The sequence below is a fragment of the Danio aesculapii genome, chromosome 9, assembly GCF_903798145.1.
Source record: "Danio aesculapii chromosome 9, fDanAes4.1, whole genome shotgun sequence".
Lineage (NCBI taxonomy): Eukaryota > Metazoa > Chordata > Actinopteri > Cypriniformes > Danionidae > Danio > Danio aesculapii.
The window spans coordinates 37,559,989-37,576,673 of NC_079443.1; the positions used below are offsets into that span (position 1 = coordinate 37,559,989).

The window sequence follows — 16,685 nt, forward strand, 5'->3', positions numbered from 1 at the left end:
GCACACTCAGCCTTACAGAGCGGAAACAACACGAGGGGCTTGCTAGCTGCAGCAGCGCAGTGAGAATAGATGCACTCTGATGGCTTTGTGAATGAAGAGCCCTTGTCTTCAGCCAGGGCACGTAGCCAGGCCGCCCTGAGCTCTGCCTCATTGACTCACACTGGGAAGGGAACATGCATAATGCTCAAGTCCTATCTCTTTACTTTTCTCTCTCTCTCTTGCTCGCTCGCTTACTCTATCCTACCACCTCCCTTGCCCACCCGTACACTTTAGAGTAGAATAGTTTTGGCAAGCACAGCACACCATCCCATTTTATGAATGCGGTATAAAAGGGACAAACAAATGATAATGGCATGTGCCTCTATTGGCAGTCAGACCTGCAGGTTGTGTGACTTTGGGAAATGAATAATTCATCAGTTTTTTTTTTTTGTTTGTTTTTTTCAGGTGGTAAGCTGTGGTGGGCTGATGATGATCTGGCTCAGTTAGGGACGGTTGCCAAACGGGACGGACGAAACCCAGTGGTGCTGCGCAATAAGACCAGCGGATTGGTGCACATGAAGGTTTATGACCGAGATGGTCAGAAAGGTGTGTCACACAAAATGCTTTATGTTAAACATACTTTAAGAGCTGTTGGATTGGTTTTCTGCATTGATGTAGACCAGAGATGCCCAAACTAGGGCCAGCAGGCCAAAGTTGGCCTATGGTATCCTTTGATTTGGCCAACCATGCCATCTGAGAATGGTTTAGAGATTATTTCAAATAATAATGTAACCTAATATTTGTTTATCTTATTGTTAAGCAACAAAAGAGCTTGCTGAAATTAAATTTGTCAAGATAAAAAGTGTAAACCAATCACACATACGATGGATAGAGGACAATGCAGAGACTTTGGTGAGCAAATCAAGGAAAAGGCAGATTCTGCTTGATTAGTGTATTCAGCATTGAACTCCTCTGTGTTATAAATTGGATTGTTTATGTTTTTATTGCAATAAGTTCTAATGGAAAACGGTTCTGGGTCTGTGACATCATTTACTTCCGCGTTCTTTAAATTTTAAAGGTCTGTACTGGCCCAATACCCCATAAGTGGTTCCATTCTCTCATCAGTTGGAATAGAATAACTTTTGCATAGATTATGATAGAGACATTTTTCTTGTTTCTAATGACTGACATGTGCATGAACCACCAAAATTAATTACAGCAACCTAGACCACACAGAACCTAAAAGGGACACTTTCCAATTTCAGTTTACAAAAAAAAGTGCCTCTTTTTTGGATGGGTTATTATAACACAGAGAACAAATACAATTATTTTAATTATTTTCAACAGTGTTTTATGAAAATTCAAAGGTTTTTTTTTTTTAATGATACCAAACTTTTGCATTTACACCTTTGCATGTGGATTTGAGAAGCTTTTAAATTTGGGTAGGGAAAATCCAGGCGCAAACCCCAAAATAGCACTTGACTTTGAAAGTTAATACTACTTATAAGTAATGTTTTCTATTTCCAATGAATTAGGAAATTACCCATGGCAATTTTAATGTGAAGTTAGTTTGGTATGTTTATCGCTGCCCCATGGCTATCAGTGATATTTGGTTTTTGGCCCTTCATGCAAAAAAGTTTGGGCACTCCTGATGTAGACAATGTAATGTAGATGTAATGTACAAAGTTCTTCAATGTAAACATGTTGAAGAACCTGTTGCTTTAAAATGGTCCAGTAGGTTTTTAGTACACCCCATAATTCAAGTCATCAATTACTCACTATCATGTCAAACTGCTATGACAGTGGTTTCCAAACTTGGTCCTGGAGGGCCAGTGTCCTGCATATTTTAGTTCCAACCCCAATTAAACACATCTGAACCAGCTAATCAAGCTCTTTCTAGGATATATTTTAATAAAATCTAAGAGATTTCAGTCTTTATATTGAAAGCCTGTTCACCCAAAACAACAGAAAACTAAAAAAAATCCCTTTAGCATATAAAGCAATTATGTTCCTTTGTAAAACTTATAAACCACTTAATTTATATGTATTTTCATTTTGATCCTCTAATTAGCTTTCTACAGCGTGTAAACAATTTCATTAAACCTTTATTAACCCTTTTAAATTATAACCATGAACAAGGTTAAATAAAGTTAGTTTGATAGTTAATGGATTAGTTAATATGTTGGTTCATTGATTGGTTAATATGTTAATATGTTTTTCCAATTATTTCTGGGAAAGAAATTAATGTGTATTTTAAATGAGCAGTATTACGCAGGTAACAGTGTGATATGACTGTATATCAGCACTGATGGGAGGCGTGTGTTGCCTTAGTGCCCCCCACCAGTGACAAAATACAGCCACATCACACTGCTGCGAGTGTGATATTGCGTTTATTCAACAGTTCGATGACATAATCGTGTATGTAAAACAGAAAATCAAACACAGAGAGTCTAAAAACCCTTTTGTTTGCGGAACTACTTTCTTCTGTCATTCATTCACATCTGCAGCTGATGTCAGAACAGCAGAAACCGTTGCTAATTTCATCAACATCACTTCAGAGCTAGTATTTGAATGATTATCTAGCGTTATATCCAAAATGATGACAAAAGAGGTGATTTTGCTGACATTTTAAGATTATAAGGCTGAACGGCATGAAATGCTATCAATCTACAGAGATTTCCCAGTATTTCTCTGTTGCAATTGGAAGATCACAAGAATTATTCCCGAAAAAGCCAAAGCAGCACCAACACTACCAGATTACTGTTGTGTTTGCGATAAAGAAAAGCGCTAAACACATGCAAGCATTTCTTCTTTCTTTTTACTGAACTAGTCTGCATTAACAAAAACAGGAGACGCATTAGAAACAATCAGATGGCCAAGCAAAAAGTAACTCAGGGTTATACAAAAAAGTGGCCAACACAAAATACATACATTCCTGATATGCGAGTTTCATCTCACACTCAAGACACAACAGTTACTATGGTATAATTACAGCACTACAACATACAAAAGTGTGACATTGACTTAGAATATCACGTACCTGCTTAATAATGATTTGATCAGCTGTAGTTGGAAATTACGCTTTTTCTTTTCTAAAGGCTTGTTATGCTGTCTCTGTTGACGTCTTGTGGATAGACAACATCAACCATCTTTGCTCTGCTCGAAGATAGGCTAATGGCCGCCGATATACGGTATCTAAGAAATAAATATCTAACAAATATTTAAAATAGGCACTATCCTTGTAAATAAACTGCAGAGTTGCAGTCTAAACAACTACATTTTCGACTAAAAAAGCCTTAAAAGTATATTATGTTGTCCAACAGCTGCAATAATTGTCAAACTGTAGTGTCCTCTGCTTGTTGCTGTATGTGGGTGGTGTAAAAAACACAAGGGTGAAGGGTTAAGAGGCTGGACGATGGCTATTTTTTGCAGAATATTGCACGGCTATCAGCAAATTAGATTCAAGAACCAGACAGAACTGTTGTTTAAATGCACATATATAATAATATAAGTCAACATTTCTAATTCCACAAGCATTGTAATCTTCTACAGTAGGTTAACAGACATGGACTAAAAGCCACAAAAGTCTAATGTTAAGTCTTTAAGTAGCTTATAAAAAGAAATGTGCAGAAATAAACAAGGCTATTCATTTTGAGCATTATACCATGTTGTTTAATTTACTTGTAAGCTGCTAGCTTTAAACGACTCAGCTGTTTTCTACCTTTTTTTAACATAATATCACCAGCTTATCTTTCCTGTGCCCAAGTAGAGATATATTCAGATATTGGTTTTCCATTTTGTGAGTTATTCTGCATATAATTCACACTAATGGCAGATCCATTAACGGCATTGCTGTGAATCCCACTAAACTGTCGACTTGAATAAGGAATGACCATTAAACGGGCTCAAATGTAAATCTATCCAGCCACCAAATTTCTCCGGCAGCAATTAGCCTCTCTATTCATAATGCCGAGCTGTCTTATTACTGTCGTAGATGTGCAAGCTGAGCTTTCTCTGAGAGCTCGTGCTAATACACAGCAACGCAGTTTCCCTCCCCTTCACTTCAGTTATACAATTAAGATGAGTGTACGACTTCCAGGAGGAATGTCAAGTCATCTTAACTTGACAGCAACACTAAAACCTTTCATCAAGTCAGAAGATCTCGAATTATGACCAGGCTATTGTGGCCTGAACCTGTTATTGATTTGCTTTCATGTAAAAGTCTAAATGACATGCCTCAAAGCTGTTTTAAATTATTAAAACAGCTTTAGCTTTGGTTATATGGCTCATGTCAGGCTGCTATAGAAGATCTACACCTGTTTATCTCGTTATTTAGGAATAAATGTGCAGAATTAAGTGGAATGAATTTAAATATAGTTAAGCCATACACAATTCAGATGGCTTTTACTGGCTTTTTTCATTACTTAAAGTGAAAGTTCAACTAAAAATGAAAATTATGCCATCATTTACTCCTTCTACACTTGTTTAAAACCTATCTGAGTTTCTTTATTCTGTTGAACACAGATTAAAAAAAACAAACTGCTGGTTGCAGGGACCCATTGACTTCCATTTTATATATATATATATTTGGACATTTAAGTAATTTAATTTCTGTGCTGAAAATCTGTGTTTAAATAGAAATGGTACACTGTAAAAACGGCAGGGTTCCACACAAATCACAACACAAATTGATTATTCATTCATTCATTTTCTTTTCTTGTAAGTCCCTTTATTAATCCGGGGTCGCCACAGCAGAATGAACCGCCAACTTATCCAGCAAATGTTCTACGCAGCGGATGCCCTTCCAGCCGCAACTCATCTTTGGGAAACATCCATACACACTCATTCACACACATACACTACGGACAATTTAGCCTATCTAATTCACCTGTACCGCATGTCTTTGGACTGTGGGGGAAACCGGAGCACCCGGAGGAAACCCACGCAAATGCAGGGAGGCTCAAACCAGCAACCTTCTTGCTGTGAGGCAACAGCACTACCTACTGCGCCACTGTGTCACCCACAAATTGATTAAGTCAACTAAAAAATTTAAGTGGAATAAACATAAATAAACACAAAATAATTAAGTTGTCCCCCACAAATCTTAATAATTGTGTTATTTCAGATCATTTTATATAAGTAGTTTGAACAAGCAGTAAAAATATTTTTAAGTGTAATTTTAAATTGTAATAGTTTCTTTTAAAATGCTGTTTTACTGTAATGTGATGAACTACAGCATTAATGAGCAAAAGACACTTACAAAATAAAAAAAAATTCAGATCATATTTTAATAGTTTTCTTTGAATTTAGAATAGAAATATATTTTTTAAGATATGTTTAAAATTTTTAAAATATATAGTTTTAAATATTTAACTTATCAACATAAGACAAATTAGAATTAGATATAGAGTAGGGGATCACATTTTATGTTGCATGATTATATTTTTGGCAACAGCTAAAAATGCATTCATGGGTCAAAGTTATTGATTTTACTTTTATGGCAAAAACACAGTAAAAAGTAAAGTAAATATACAAATAAAAGTAGTAAAAGTAAAGTTCTATCAGCATATTTAATAAAATTTATACCTACGGTAAATTTATATAAAAATTAGCATTATTAGTGATTAGTAACATGCATTGCTAAGAACTTTTCTTAGTTGCTGCGTCCTAATTCGCATACTGTACTTAAAAGTATGTACATTTGTACTTAAAAGCCTTAAAAGTATGTACATTTTTGTGAAGGAAAAGTATATACCCCACAGTCCAAAGACATGCGCTATAGGTGAATTGAAAACTAAATTGGCCATAGATGATGAATGAGTGTCTATGGAGGTTTCCCAGAGCTGGGTTGCAGTTGGAAGGGCATCCACTGTGTAAAACATATGCAAAATAAGTTGGTAATTCATTCTGCTGTAGTAACCCCTGATGTATAAAGGGACTAAAGGCTGATTTATACTTCTGCGTCAAGTGCACGCGTTTGCTACGGCGCAGCCTACTTGCTGATGCGCACCTCTCAAAAAATGTAATGCACACGCATATCGCAAGTCCTGTGATTTGTCGAGTGTGGAGTCCCGTGAAGGAGCTCCGGATGGAGACTGCTGTTTTGTGTTTACCTTATGATTAAAGTTGTTGCTCGTCTGCTGGTTCCCGCCTCAAAATGAGCGAACTTAAGCCACTTGTACATTAAGGAAGCATTCAGAAAAAACAGAACACCAGCGAAACTCGACACAGAGAAACATAAACGCCTACTGCCAGCTAGCATTTAAGAAGTGTATTGCAGAGCAACAGAAACAGCGCACAGAAGTATAAATGCACGACTACACGCAAGGCTTGCGCCGTGGGTCACGTCCATCACTTGACGCAGAAGTATAAACCAGGCATAAGCCGAAGGAGAATGAATGAATGAATGAATGAATGAACGAACGAACGAATGAATGAATGAATGAATGAATGAATGAATGAATGAATGAATGAATGAATGAATGAATGAATGAATGAATGAATGAATGAATGAATGAAAAGTATATACTTTTGAGTATGTAACAGAAGAGTTTTCAAGCAGTGGGACATACTACTTCCTCGTAAACAGATCGATATGTTGCTTAGTTATGTCCCCTGTCAATCATCTTGACACATCATCCACATTTCTTTCATATTTCATTATCTAACTTATTGGAGAAGCTTTGGGTAATTAAGCATTCAGAAGTTAAACCTGAAAACATATCTTGATATAAGTTCACATTGTTGTTGCATATGAAATGTAACACAGAAAACGCAGCTTAAATATGTTCCAGTTGGCTAGATATTGATTAACAGTCATTCAAACTACTTTTCCAAAGCCTCTCACTTGATGGTTGGTCTCATGTGTCCGCCATGTTTGTAGTTTGTTTACACTTTTTACTTAAGTTTGTAGTTTTGATCAAATTCACGTCCAACCTGCATTGTATATGTTGTTTTCACGTGATATCATTGATGACACATGAAAATCAGATGAAGGGCAGAAAGTGATTCTTCTACATAGCAATTACTATTAGAACATCAAAATGTTTCTGCTTTATGTTGTTTATAACTGTTTAAATCGGCCAAAATAAGAAATGCCAAACAGCTTTTATAGACTTCCAAATGTTTTTGCTTATAAAGAGGGGAAAGTTCAAAAAACTGGCTGAAAAACGGAAGAAAAGGTGGCATGTAATAAACAATATATCCATGTGTATAAAGTTTTTTTTGAACGAGATGATTCGTTTGACAGCACCAATAAAGATTACAGACCTAGCTAAGTGTATAAATATGTTAATGTGTTATATAAAAATCAGATACAAAAACCACCACGCTTAAACAAAATCCAGGAGAATATAAATAATGTACCCTGCCATGTAATCGCTGCAATGAAATCTCCATCTTGTTTTGCAATGATCCAAGCCTTTACTGGCGTTTTGGTAGAATAAACAACCACAACGTGAACATCAAGATGCACAGCAGCGCCGAATATTTGTTAATGGTAAGTTCATCAACTGAACAAAAAAAGAAATGCTAGCCTTGTGACAAAACTAGATGGTTATTAACCTCCTAGGGCATAGTGGCCACATACGTGGACGGCACATTTTAGCTCTTAAGAGGCTATTTAAAATACTTTGAATGTTTTATATTTTGTTACAGACATACAGTGTCATCCTGCAACTGTTTTGCAGCATATGATCTCCCAAACCCTATTTTTAACTGTCCAATATGGGCAAAAACATTTTGTTTTTACTCTCTGATAGTCAAAACATGTTTAAGAAAAATTTATATGTTAAATATGCATTAAAAAACAGTCAGTAGTTGGCGCAATAGCCTTTTTAGAGTGCCGACATATGGTGCAGTAGCACGCCAGGGCGTCCCGGGTTCGAATCCCAGCTCAGGGACATTTCCCTACCCTCTCTCTCTCTCCAACTTCGCTTCCTGTCTCAATACTGTCCTATCTAATAAAGGCTAAAAATAAATCTTAAAAAAAAAAAAAGTCAGGAAAAAGTGTTTTATGTAAATTCGAACCACGAGTCCACATATACGGACATCATTTTTCTCTAAAAGTACATCATATCAAAAGATGATACTTAGGTTTTATTCTAATTAGGTTCCAATAAGCCCAAATAGCAAAGAGAAATAAAAAATACATGGAAAAAAACACCTTGGGCCTTGGAGCACTTTTTCCCCTTACAAAAATAAATAAATAATAATGTAGACTATTCATCCACGCTTTTGTATGCTTTCATCTGTTATTTCGTGATGTCTGGAAGATATTAGTGTAAACTGGTGCATTGTAATTTTTTTATTACTGCTGTTGTGTCGTACCACAGCAACAATTTAATTACTACGACAGTTTATTTGTAGTAATTATCTATAGTATGCTTCCAAACACTATAGTGTTTACTATAGCACTTTTTCATGTAGCATAGCTTATAAAGTAACTACCGGCAGGCAAATATATTTGTCAAAGAATATGTTTTGTGGTCTGTGGTCACAATGATTAAATATATATGAAATGTTTTTATATTTATATACACATACATATATATATATATATATATACATACATATACAGTTGAAGTAAGAATTATCAGCCCCCCTGAATTATTAGCCCCCTGATTATTTTTTTCCTCAATTTCTGTTTAACGGAGAGAACATTTTCAGCACATTTCTCTACATAATAGTTTTAATAAATAATTTTTAGTATCTGATTTATTTTATCTTTGCCATGATGACAGCAAATAATATTTTATTAGATAATTTTTCCAGACACTTCTATACAGCTTAAAGTGACATTTAAAGGCTTAACTAGGTTAATTAGGTTAACTAGGCAGGATAGGGTAATTAGGCAAGTTTTGTATAGCAATGGTTTGTTCTGTAGACTATCAAAAAATATATATAGCTTAAAGGGGCTAATAATATTGACCTTAAAATGGCTTTTAAAATATTAAAAACTGCTTTTATTCTGACCAAAATAAAACAAATAATAATAATTCTGGCTAATAATTCTAATAATTCTGACTTCAACTATATATATATATATATATATATATATATATATATATATATATATATATATATATATATATATATATATATATATATATATATATATATATATATATATATATATATATATATTATTGCCACAAGTAGTCAATGTATTTTTATTTGACCATCATTGTCTCTCCCAGGTAGAAATGCCTGTCAGTTAAACAACGGCGGATGCTCTCAGCTCTGTCTGCCCACATCAGAAAACACCCGAACCTGCGCCTGCACCGTCGGATACAACCTGCGCAACGACCGTCTCTCCTGTGAAGGTATACTGTCCTTTCTGTGTCACTGTGTGTTTGTCATCTTGTTTTTCTATGTAACTACTTGTACTGTTTTGTCAAAAAATCCAGTGTCATGTTAAATTGACCTCCGTCTAACATCTCTGTCTCAGGCCTGAACTCTTTCCTGATGTACTCTTTTCATGAGGGGATTCGTGGCATCGCTTTGGACCCCAATGACCACACCGAGACCCTGATGCCCATCAGCGGCACCTTGTTTGCAGTTGGCGTAGACTTTCATGCAGGTATGAAACGCTGACTCGGAACTGCTATCTTCTGTTTTGTTCAGTAGTACTTTGTGAATCCTCTGTGTGTAAAACAAAGATAAGGCATGTGCTGCTTTCTGTGCATTCATTTTTAAAATGTTGTTTACTGTCAGATCTACAGTCTTATATTAGTTGTACAGACCAGAAGGGACTTCATATCGCATGTAGACGAAGAGATGAGCAACTCAGATGGGTTAAGCATAATGGTGCAAACAGTGTAGCAGATAAATATTCCCTTTATACTGTATGTTATATACAAGCGTAAGAGATAGAAGGCAGTATAGGTGATAATCTAGCAAGCAGAAGTAGAGCCAATCTGGCTGTTTAGATGAATAATAACAGTAGTTAAAAAGTTAATACACATAAAATGTAATATTAATAACAATAGCACTTTAATAGGGCCGCCTGTCAATAGAACTTCACAATATCAATATCTATATACAGATGTTAACACTTCAAATATGTTCCCTCTGCTGCCGTGCTTACTGTCGCCGCGGCAGTAGTAAGTGCGCCTGTAGCTTTTGACCACTGGCTGGTGCTGTATCCAGAGATTTTCAGCTTTGCCATCTCACAACACTAGATAGGGCGGTACTGCATGTGCCTTATGTGATGTGATGTGTTCAATTAAAATATAATTTTGTTTGGTTGTTTTGGTCTTCTTAGTAATAAACATGCTTTTACACTATACTGTATGTTTTAGAAAAGATGCAATACATGGTGAGATGCATAGCCCTAGACTGCAAAAATAAGAATTAAGTTCTTTAGCCTTTATAGTGCCCTGTTAAATTGCGTTGGGGTGAAAAGAACGTTGGATTACTAAATCCTTTAGTATTATTTAGAATTTGAAAAAGATCTCAAAATATGCAAACAAATTAATAGATTAAAGACAGATTGTAATGGCATTCAATAAAACAACACAGGACAAGACTTGTTTAATAAAAGCTAATCAAATATCTCATTCTGAACGAATAAATGTTCGTAAAGGAATAACGGAAAATGGCTAACGGCGGTAACGGTCCTTTTGAAGCGTCACCCACTGTTTGGGAATATATAAATATATATATATATGTGTGTGTGTGTGTGTGTGTATGTGTATGTATATGCCAGGGGTTTGAACAATTTCAGGCTTCACTGTATGTATATATATATATATATATATATATATATATATATATATATATATATATATATATATATATATATATATATATATATATATATATATATATATGTATATGTATATATATATATATATATATATATGTATATATATATATATATATATATATGTATATATATATATATATATATGTATATATATATATATATATATATATATATATATATATGTATATATATATATATATATATATATATATATATATATATATATATATATATGTATATATATATATATATATATATATATATATATGTATGTATGTATATGTGTATATGTGTATATATGTGTGTGTGTGTGTGTGTGTGTGTAAATGTTTGTGTATTAAGCACTTTTATTTACTACTTTCCTGTCTGTTCTATTTAAAATATATGCTTATAATAATAACAATAATAATAATAACAACAGCAACAATAACAACAACAACAACTACTACTATTATTATGATTATGTAACAATACCTATATCCTTACTGCTGACGATAATAATAATAATAAATAATAATACTAATAGCAATAATAATAATAAAGACCTAAATTAATCCAATAATATTAAATTAATAAATTATCCATCACATTTAAAATGATAAACTTAGCTCTTAAAATATTGTAAATATGTTCTTAATATTGTGACAATCTTAAAATTATCACTGTAATAGGGCTGTCAGTCAGTTGATTTTGTTTTGTGTTTTATGATTTTGTTTTACTATAATGTCTATTATATTCAAAATATAGACTTAAAAAATTATAAAATAAATAAAATTTTGTCTGCTGCGTAAAACAAATGCCAGAATAGTTGGTGGTTCATTTCTCTGTGGCGAGCCCTGATAAATAAAGGACTAAGCAGAAAAAAAAAAGAATAAATAAATGTTTATTACATAAAAAATACTCATAATACTATTAACATTATTATTATTATCATTATTATTATTATTATTATTATTATTATTATTATTATTATTATTATAATAAAAACACGCATTGCCTTCCTTACACCCACACAAAAACACAGTGTTTTTTTAGAACAAGGGCTTGTTGTCATCCTTTGCATTATTCTTTTAGTGAATGAGGTTAAATTGACAGCGGTCTCTGATGTGAGATTATTCATATTGTTTCAGGGGAACGTTTTGTGGTGACAAGTGGTATAAATTAAGTGAGAGACAAGAGGGCAGTCCACATGTGATGGCACCAAATTATCGCTCTAACAGTCATTTCCATTTGCATGCAAGCACATACGCATGCATTAGCACACACTGCCTACTGTAGTCATTCAGATGTGACCCGACCTTTCCTTCTCCTGTAAACAAACAACCAACAAACACTGGGCTGAAAAATACAGTCAAGCTGACGCAAAGGATAAGTACGCAGACGGTGCAGGGTTTTTGTCAATGAATTAATAAATGGATGTTTAAGATGTAGACCTTTTGTTTAAACCCTTATAATAATTAAAAAATAATAAGAATAAGAATAATAGTAATAATTTTTGTTGTTATTGTTTTAATGTAATAGAAAAGATAATAAGAAATAAAAAAAAATTGGCTCAGTAAATATATTATTATTATTATTATTATTATTATTATTATTATTATTATTATTATTATTATTATTATTATTATTATTATTATTATTATTATTAATTGCTGTTAATATTATATTTTATTGAGTTAGTTTTATATTCTTCAATATAATGGAGTATATTTACATTTATATTATTATGTCAAGTATTATATAAGTCTATATTATTGTTATTATTATTATTATTATTATTATTATTATTATTATTATTATCAATTTATTTATGTATTTTAAGTCTATGTGTAAATGTAATAAGCACGTTACTAAGAAATATGCCAAATAGTTTTGTAATTTAATAACTCATTTTATTATATTTAATAATTAATAATTTAAATTTAAAAATAATTGTATGAGCCAATAACAGTGCTATTATTATTGTTGTTGTTGGTGTTGTTGTTGTATATTCACTACTAGTAGTATAGTCATATAATTTTGCGTTATAATTAGGGCTGTCAATTGATAAAAAAAAAAATGTAAATAATCATACTTTTTTTGTAATTAATCACGAAACGTAATTAACTGTAACGCCACGCCAGCAGACTCGCTCAACTATTTACTCAAACTGTCTCCAGTCCTCCAGTTCACAAAATGGCCGACTCCAGTCCTCCAGCTCACAAAGTGGCCACAACCAGCCCTCTAGCTCACGCATGGGTAAGCCCCTATCTGCCACTAGCTCATAAGATGGCTCCCTGATCCAAGTCTGTTCCTGCTATAGTTTCAATCCAAGTTCCTGTTCCTGAAATGCCATCACCTGAGCCAACAGAATGGCCACCACAACCTGAGTTGCCAAAGCCACTACCACCACCAGAGCTGTTCCTCTGTCCTCAGTCACTGCCAGAGCAGCCAGAGTCACCGCCACTGCCAGTGCTGTCGCCTGAGCTTCCCGATTGGTCATGCCAGATCCTCTTGAATCCCCCAAATGGCAGCGCCAGATCTTCTTGAATCCCCCGAATGGTGGGCACCAGATACCGCTGAGTCCCTCGAATGGCGAACGCGCCAGACACTTTTGAATCCCTCAAATGGCGGGTGCTAGAATCCTCTGAATCCCTTGAATGGCGGGCGCCAGATACATCTGAATCCCTCGAATGGTGGGCACCAGACATCTCTGAATCCCTTGAATGGCGGGTGCCAGACACCTCTGAGTCCCCTGAATGGTGGGCGCCAGACTTCTCTGAATCACTCGAATCGCGGAAGCTAGAATCCTCTGAATTCCTCGAATGGTGTGGTGGGTGCCAGACACCTCGGAAATCCTTGAATGGCAGGCGCCAGACACTTCTGAAATCCTCTAATGGCCAGGGGTACGAGACCGACTTGAGCTCCACAAAAAGCCAGAGCCGCTACCTGGGTCCATGAAAGGCCAGAGCCACCACCTGAGTCCCACGAAAGGCCAGAGCCACCACCTGAGTCCCACGAAAGGCCAGAGCCATCACCTGAGTCCCACGAAAGGCCAGACCCACTCCTTGAGTCCCACAAAAGACCAGAGCAGTCACCTGAGTACCACGAAAGGCCAGAGCCGTCACCAGAGTTCCACAAAGGGCCAGAATTACCACCTGAGTTCCACGGATGGCTGCCAGAGCCATGTGACTTCCCAAAGCAGCCTAAACCGTATGAACCTTCAGTGCTTCCTGAACCCAAACCACCCATCCACTGGGGTTATACAAACTGCAAGTGACTCCTGAACCAAGGCCTCCTGATCCGCTGGGCTTATATGAACTACCAGTGCCCCCTGGATCAAAGCCTCCTGACCCATTGGAGGTAAAGGAACTGCCAGTATCCCCTGAACCCAAGCCTCCTGACCCACTGGAGTTAAATGAACTGCCAGTGTCTCCTGAATCCAAGCCTCCTGACCCACTGGAGTTAAATGAACTGCTAGTGTTTCCTGAACCCAAGCTTCCTGACCCACTGGAGTTAAATGAACTGCCAGTGTTTCCTGAACCCAAGCCTCCTGACCCACTGGAGTTAAAGGAACTGCCAGTGTCTCCTGAACCCAAGCCTCCTGACCTACTGTGGGTGTATGACCCGCTGATGTCTGCTGAACGTAAGCCTCCAGACCTACCGCAGCTCCACGCTCCAGGCCCTCCGCAGCTCCACTCTCCAGGTCTTCCGCAGCTCCATGCTCCAGGCCCTCCGCAGCTCCACTCTCCAGGCCTTCTGCAGGTCCACGCTCCAGGCCCTCCGCAGCTCCACTCTCCAGGCCTTCCGCAGCTCCATGCTCCAGGCCCTCTACAGCTTCACGCTCCAGGCCCTCTGCAGCTTCGTGCTCCAGATATACCTCCGCTGCATGGTCCTGGCCCTCCATACCTCCCCCGTTCCACCTCTGCTCCACGGCCCACGCCCGCCTCTGCTCCACGGTCCAGGACCGCCTCTGCTCCACGGCCAAGGCCCGCCTCTGCCCCATGACCCAGGCCCAACCGTCCAGCTCCCAGACCGCAGGGGCACCCGCGTTAAGCTCCATGTAACGCCACACCAGCAGAGGGAGCCCTCGCTTCCTTGCAAAGTATTGCCAGTTTACCTGCCTTACCAAGCATTGTTCCAAGTGACTTTCATGACTGCTTTCCTGTGTATGATCCTGCCTGCCTTGATCACGTACGTTCTCTGTCTTTGCCCTCTTAATCTGTTTTGAACTGATTGTGGTTGCACTGATCCTCTGCCTGCATTATTACCACGTCTCCTGGATTTGCCCCTGTGTATGTCGATTGGTTTGGACTGCTTATATGTTGCAGACTATCTGCCTGTCTACATGTTGATGTCTCTGCCTAAGCCCCTTAATAAACTTCTGCACATGGATTCTAATACTGTCTCAGCCTCCACATTACATTAACCTAATTAATTATGATTAATCACAAAACGCTGTATTTATTACAGAAATAAAAACACAAGCATGTAAGTGCCGTTTGAATTTAAAACCAATCAATGCCAATGAAAAACAAAAATTGTTTCCATGTTGGATTCTAAGTGGACTACAAACACACACACACACACACACACACACACACACACACACACACAGACAACACGTGCAGAACAGCACATCCGGTGAGCGAGGCATCCCTTCAGATTCTCAACATGCACGATCGCGTTCATCAAATTTGCTTAAACTAAGCGTTCTAAAGTATGGCTGTATTTTACAAGCAAGGATTCTGACACAGCAACGTAAAGCAGACGCTTTACAAAAGTTGCGTGTTGGTGGGAAACACGTCAGACTTAATGAAACATTTGAGGGCTCATGGAAGCAGCTTAAAACATTTCAAATTAATCACGTGTGTTTACGCGCTAATTTTGACAGCCCGAGTTATAAAATAATAAATTTAGCAAGATATATCTATTAGACATAAGCATGCAAACAGAATATATATATATATATATCCTAAATTAATAAATAAAAAAGTAAATACATAAAATAAAATAAAATAAAATAAGAAAAATTTATTAATTAATTGATTAGTTAATAAAAAAATAAAATAATAAAATTAAACTCAATTCATAAGCTGACATGGTCTATCTATCTTCTTTTCCATTCAATGTGGGTTGAGAATTGCTGACCTCAGCAGCAGGGCAATACAGGCAGATGGTCAGAGAATCTCTATGCAAATGCTTTTGCCTACAAGCCGAATGAGCTCATCTCAGGTAAAGAAAAGCCCAGTCCGATTCAGCCTATGACAGCTGATTACACATGCATACCATTTGCATGTTATTAAGAGGCAGCTTGTTGGAGCATGAAACAGATGAGGGTCTTCCAGCTGGCTTGCTGTCGCGTATATGAGAGATCCGCTAGCCGAGTGTGAATTCATAATAACAGGACGACACCAATAAATCATTACTCTCGCCACAAATACCGGTTACATTTAAAGAATGATTCTGTCAAAACAATCTTTTAGTCATCGCTAATTATGTTTGATTTGTTTGCTGCACAGTGTTTTTGTGTGTGCTGTGTTTGTTGGCTACTGTAGTTATTATCAACTTGTTAAGTTTAAGACCACATCGCAGTTTCTTGGTCCAAACATTTTATCAGATGCCAAAAGTAAATGAAAAGCAAATGAAACTAATATACATGCTGTAATACAGTGATGCTGAATGTTTGTAATGTTATGTATTAGTATTATTAGTTTTATATTAGTTATAGTATTACATAACTATTATTAAATTATTATCTTACTTGGTTTTTATATTAGTATTGTTATGTTTATATTCATGCCTGATCCATACCTGCCAACACTGCCGTTTGTCCCGCCACCCTCCCGTTTTGTTATTTCTCCTGGGAAACTCTCTTGTAATTTGTATGGACCAATCTAGTTATGAAAAATCATATTTTGTGCATGTTGGTCAAGTTGCCAGATCTGGTATGAAGCTC

The 16,685-nt window shown here is 36.3% G+C and overlaps 1 protein-coding gene across 1 annotated transcript in view; it reads left to right on the forward strand.

Annotated features, from left to right (window-relative positions):
- lrp1bb (low density lipoprotein receptor-related protein 1Bb) overlaps positions 1 to 16,685 on the forward strand; it is a 625,723-nt gene that overhangs the window by 437,888 nt on the left and 171,150 nt on the right. Inside the window, exons 33-35 of the mRNA XM_056465638.1 lie at positions 445 to 585; positions 9,177 to 9,302; positions 9,428 to 9,559. Of these exons, the coding sequence (XP_056321613.1) occupies positions 445 to 585; positions 9,177 to 9,302; positions 9,428 to 9,559 (399 nt within the window). The remainder of the gene's footprint in view (positions 1 to 444; positions 586 to 9,176; positions 9,303 to 9,427; positions 9,560 to 16,685) is intronic.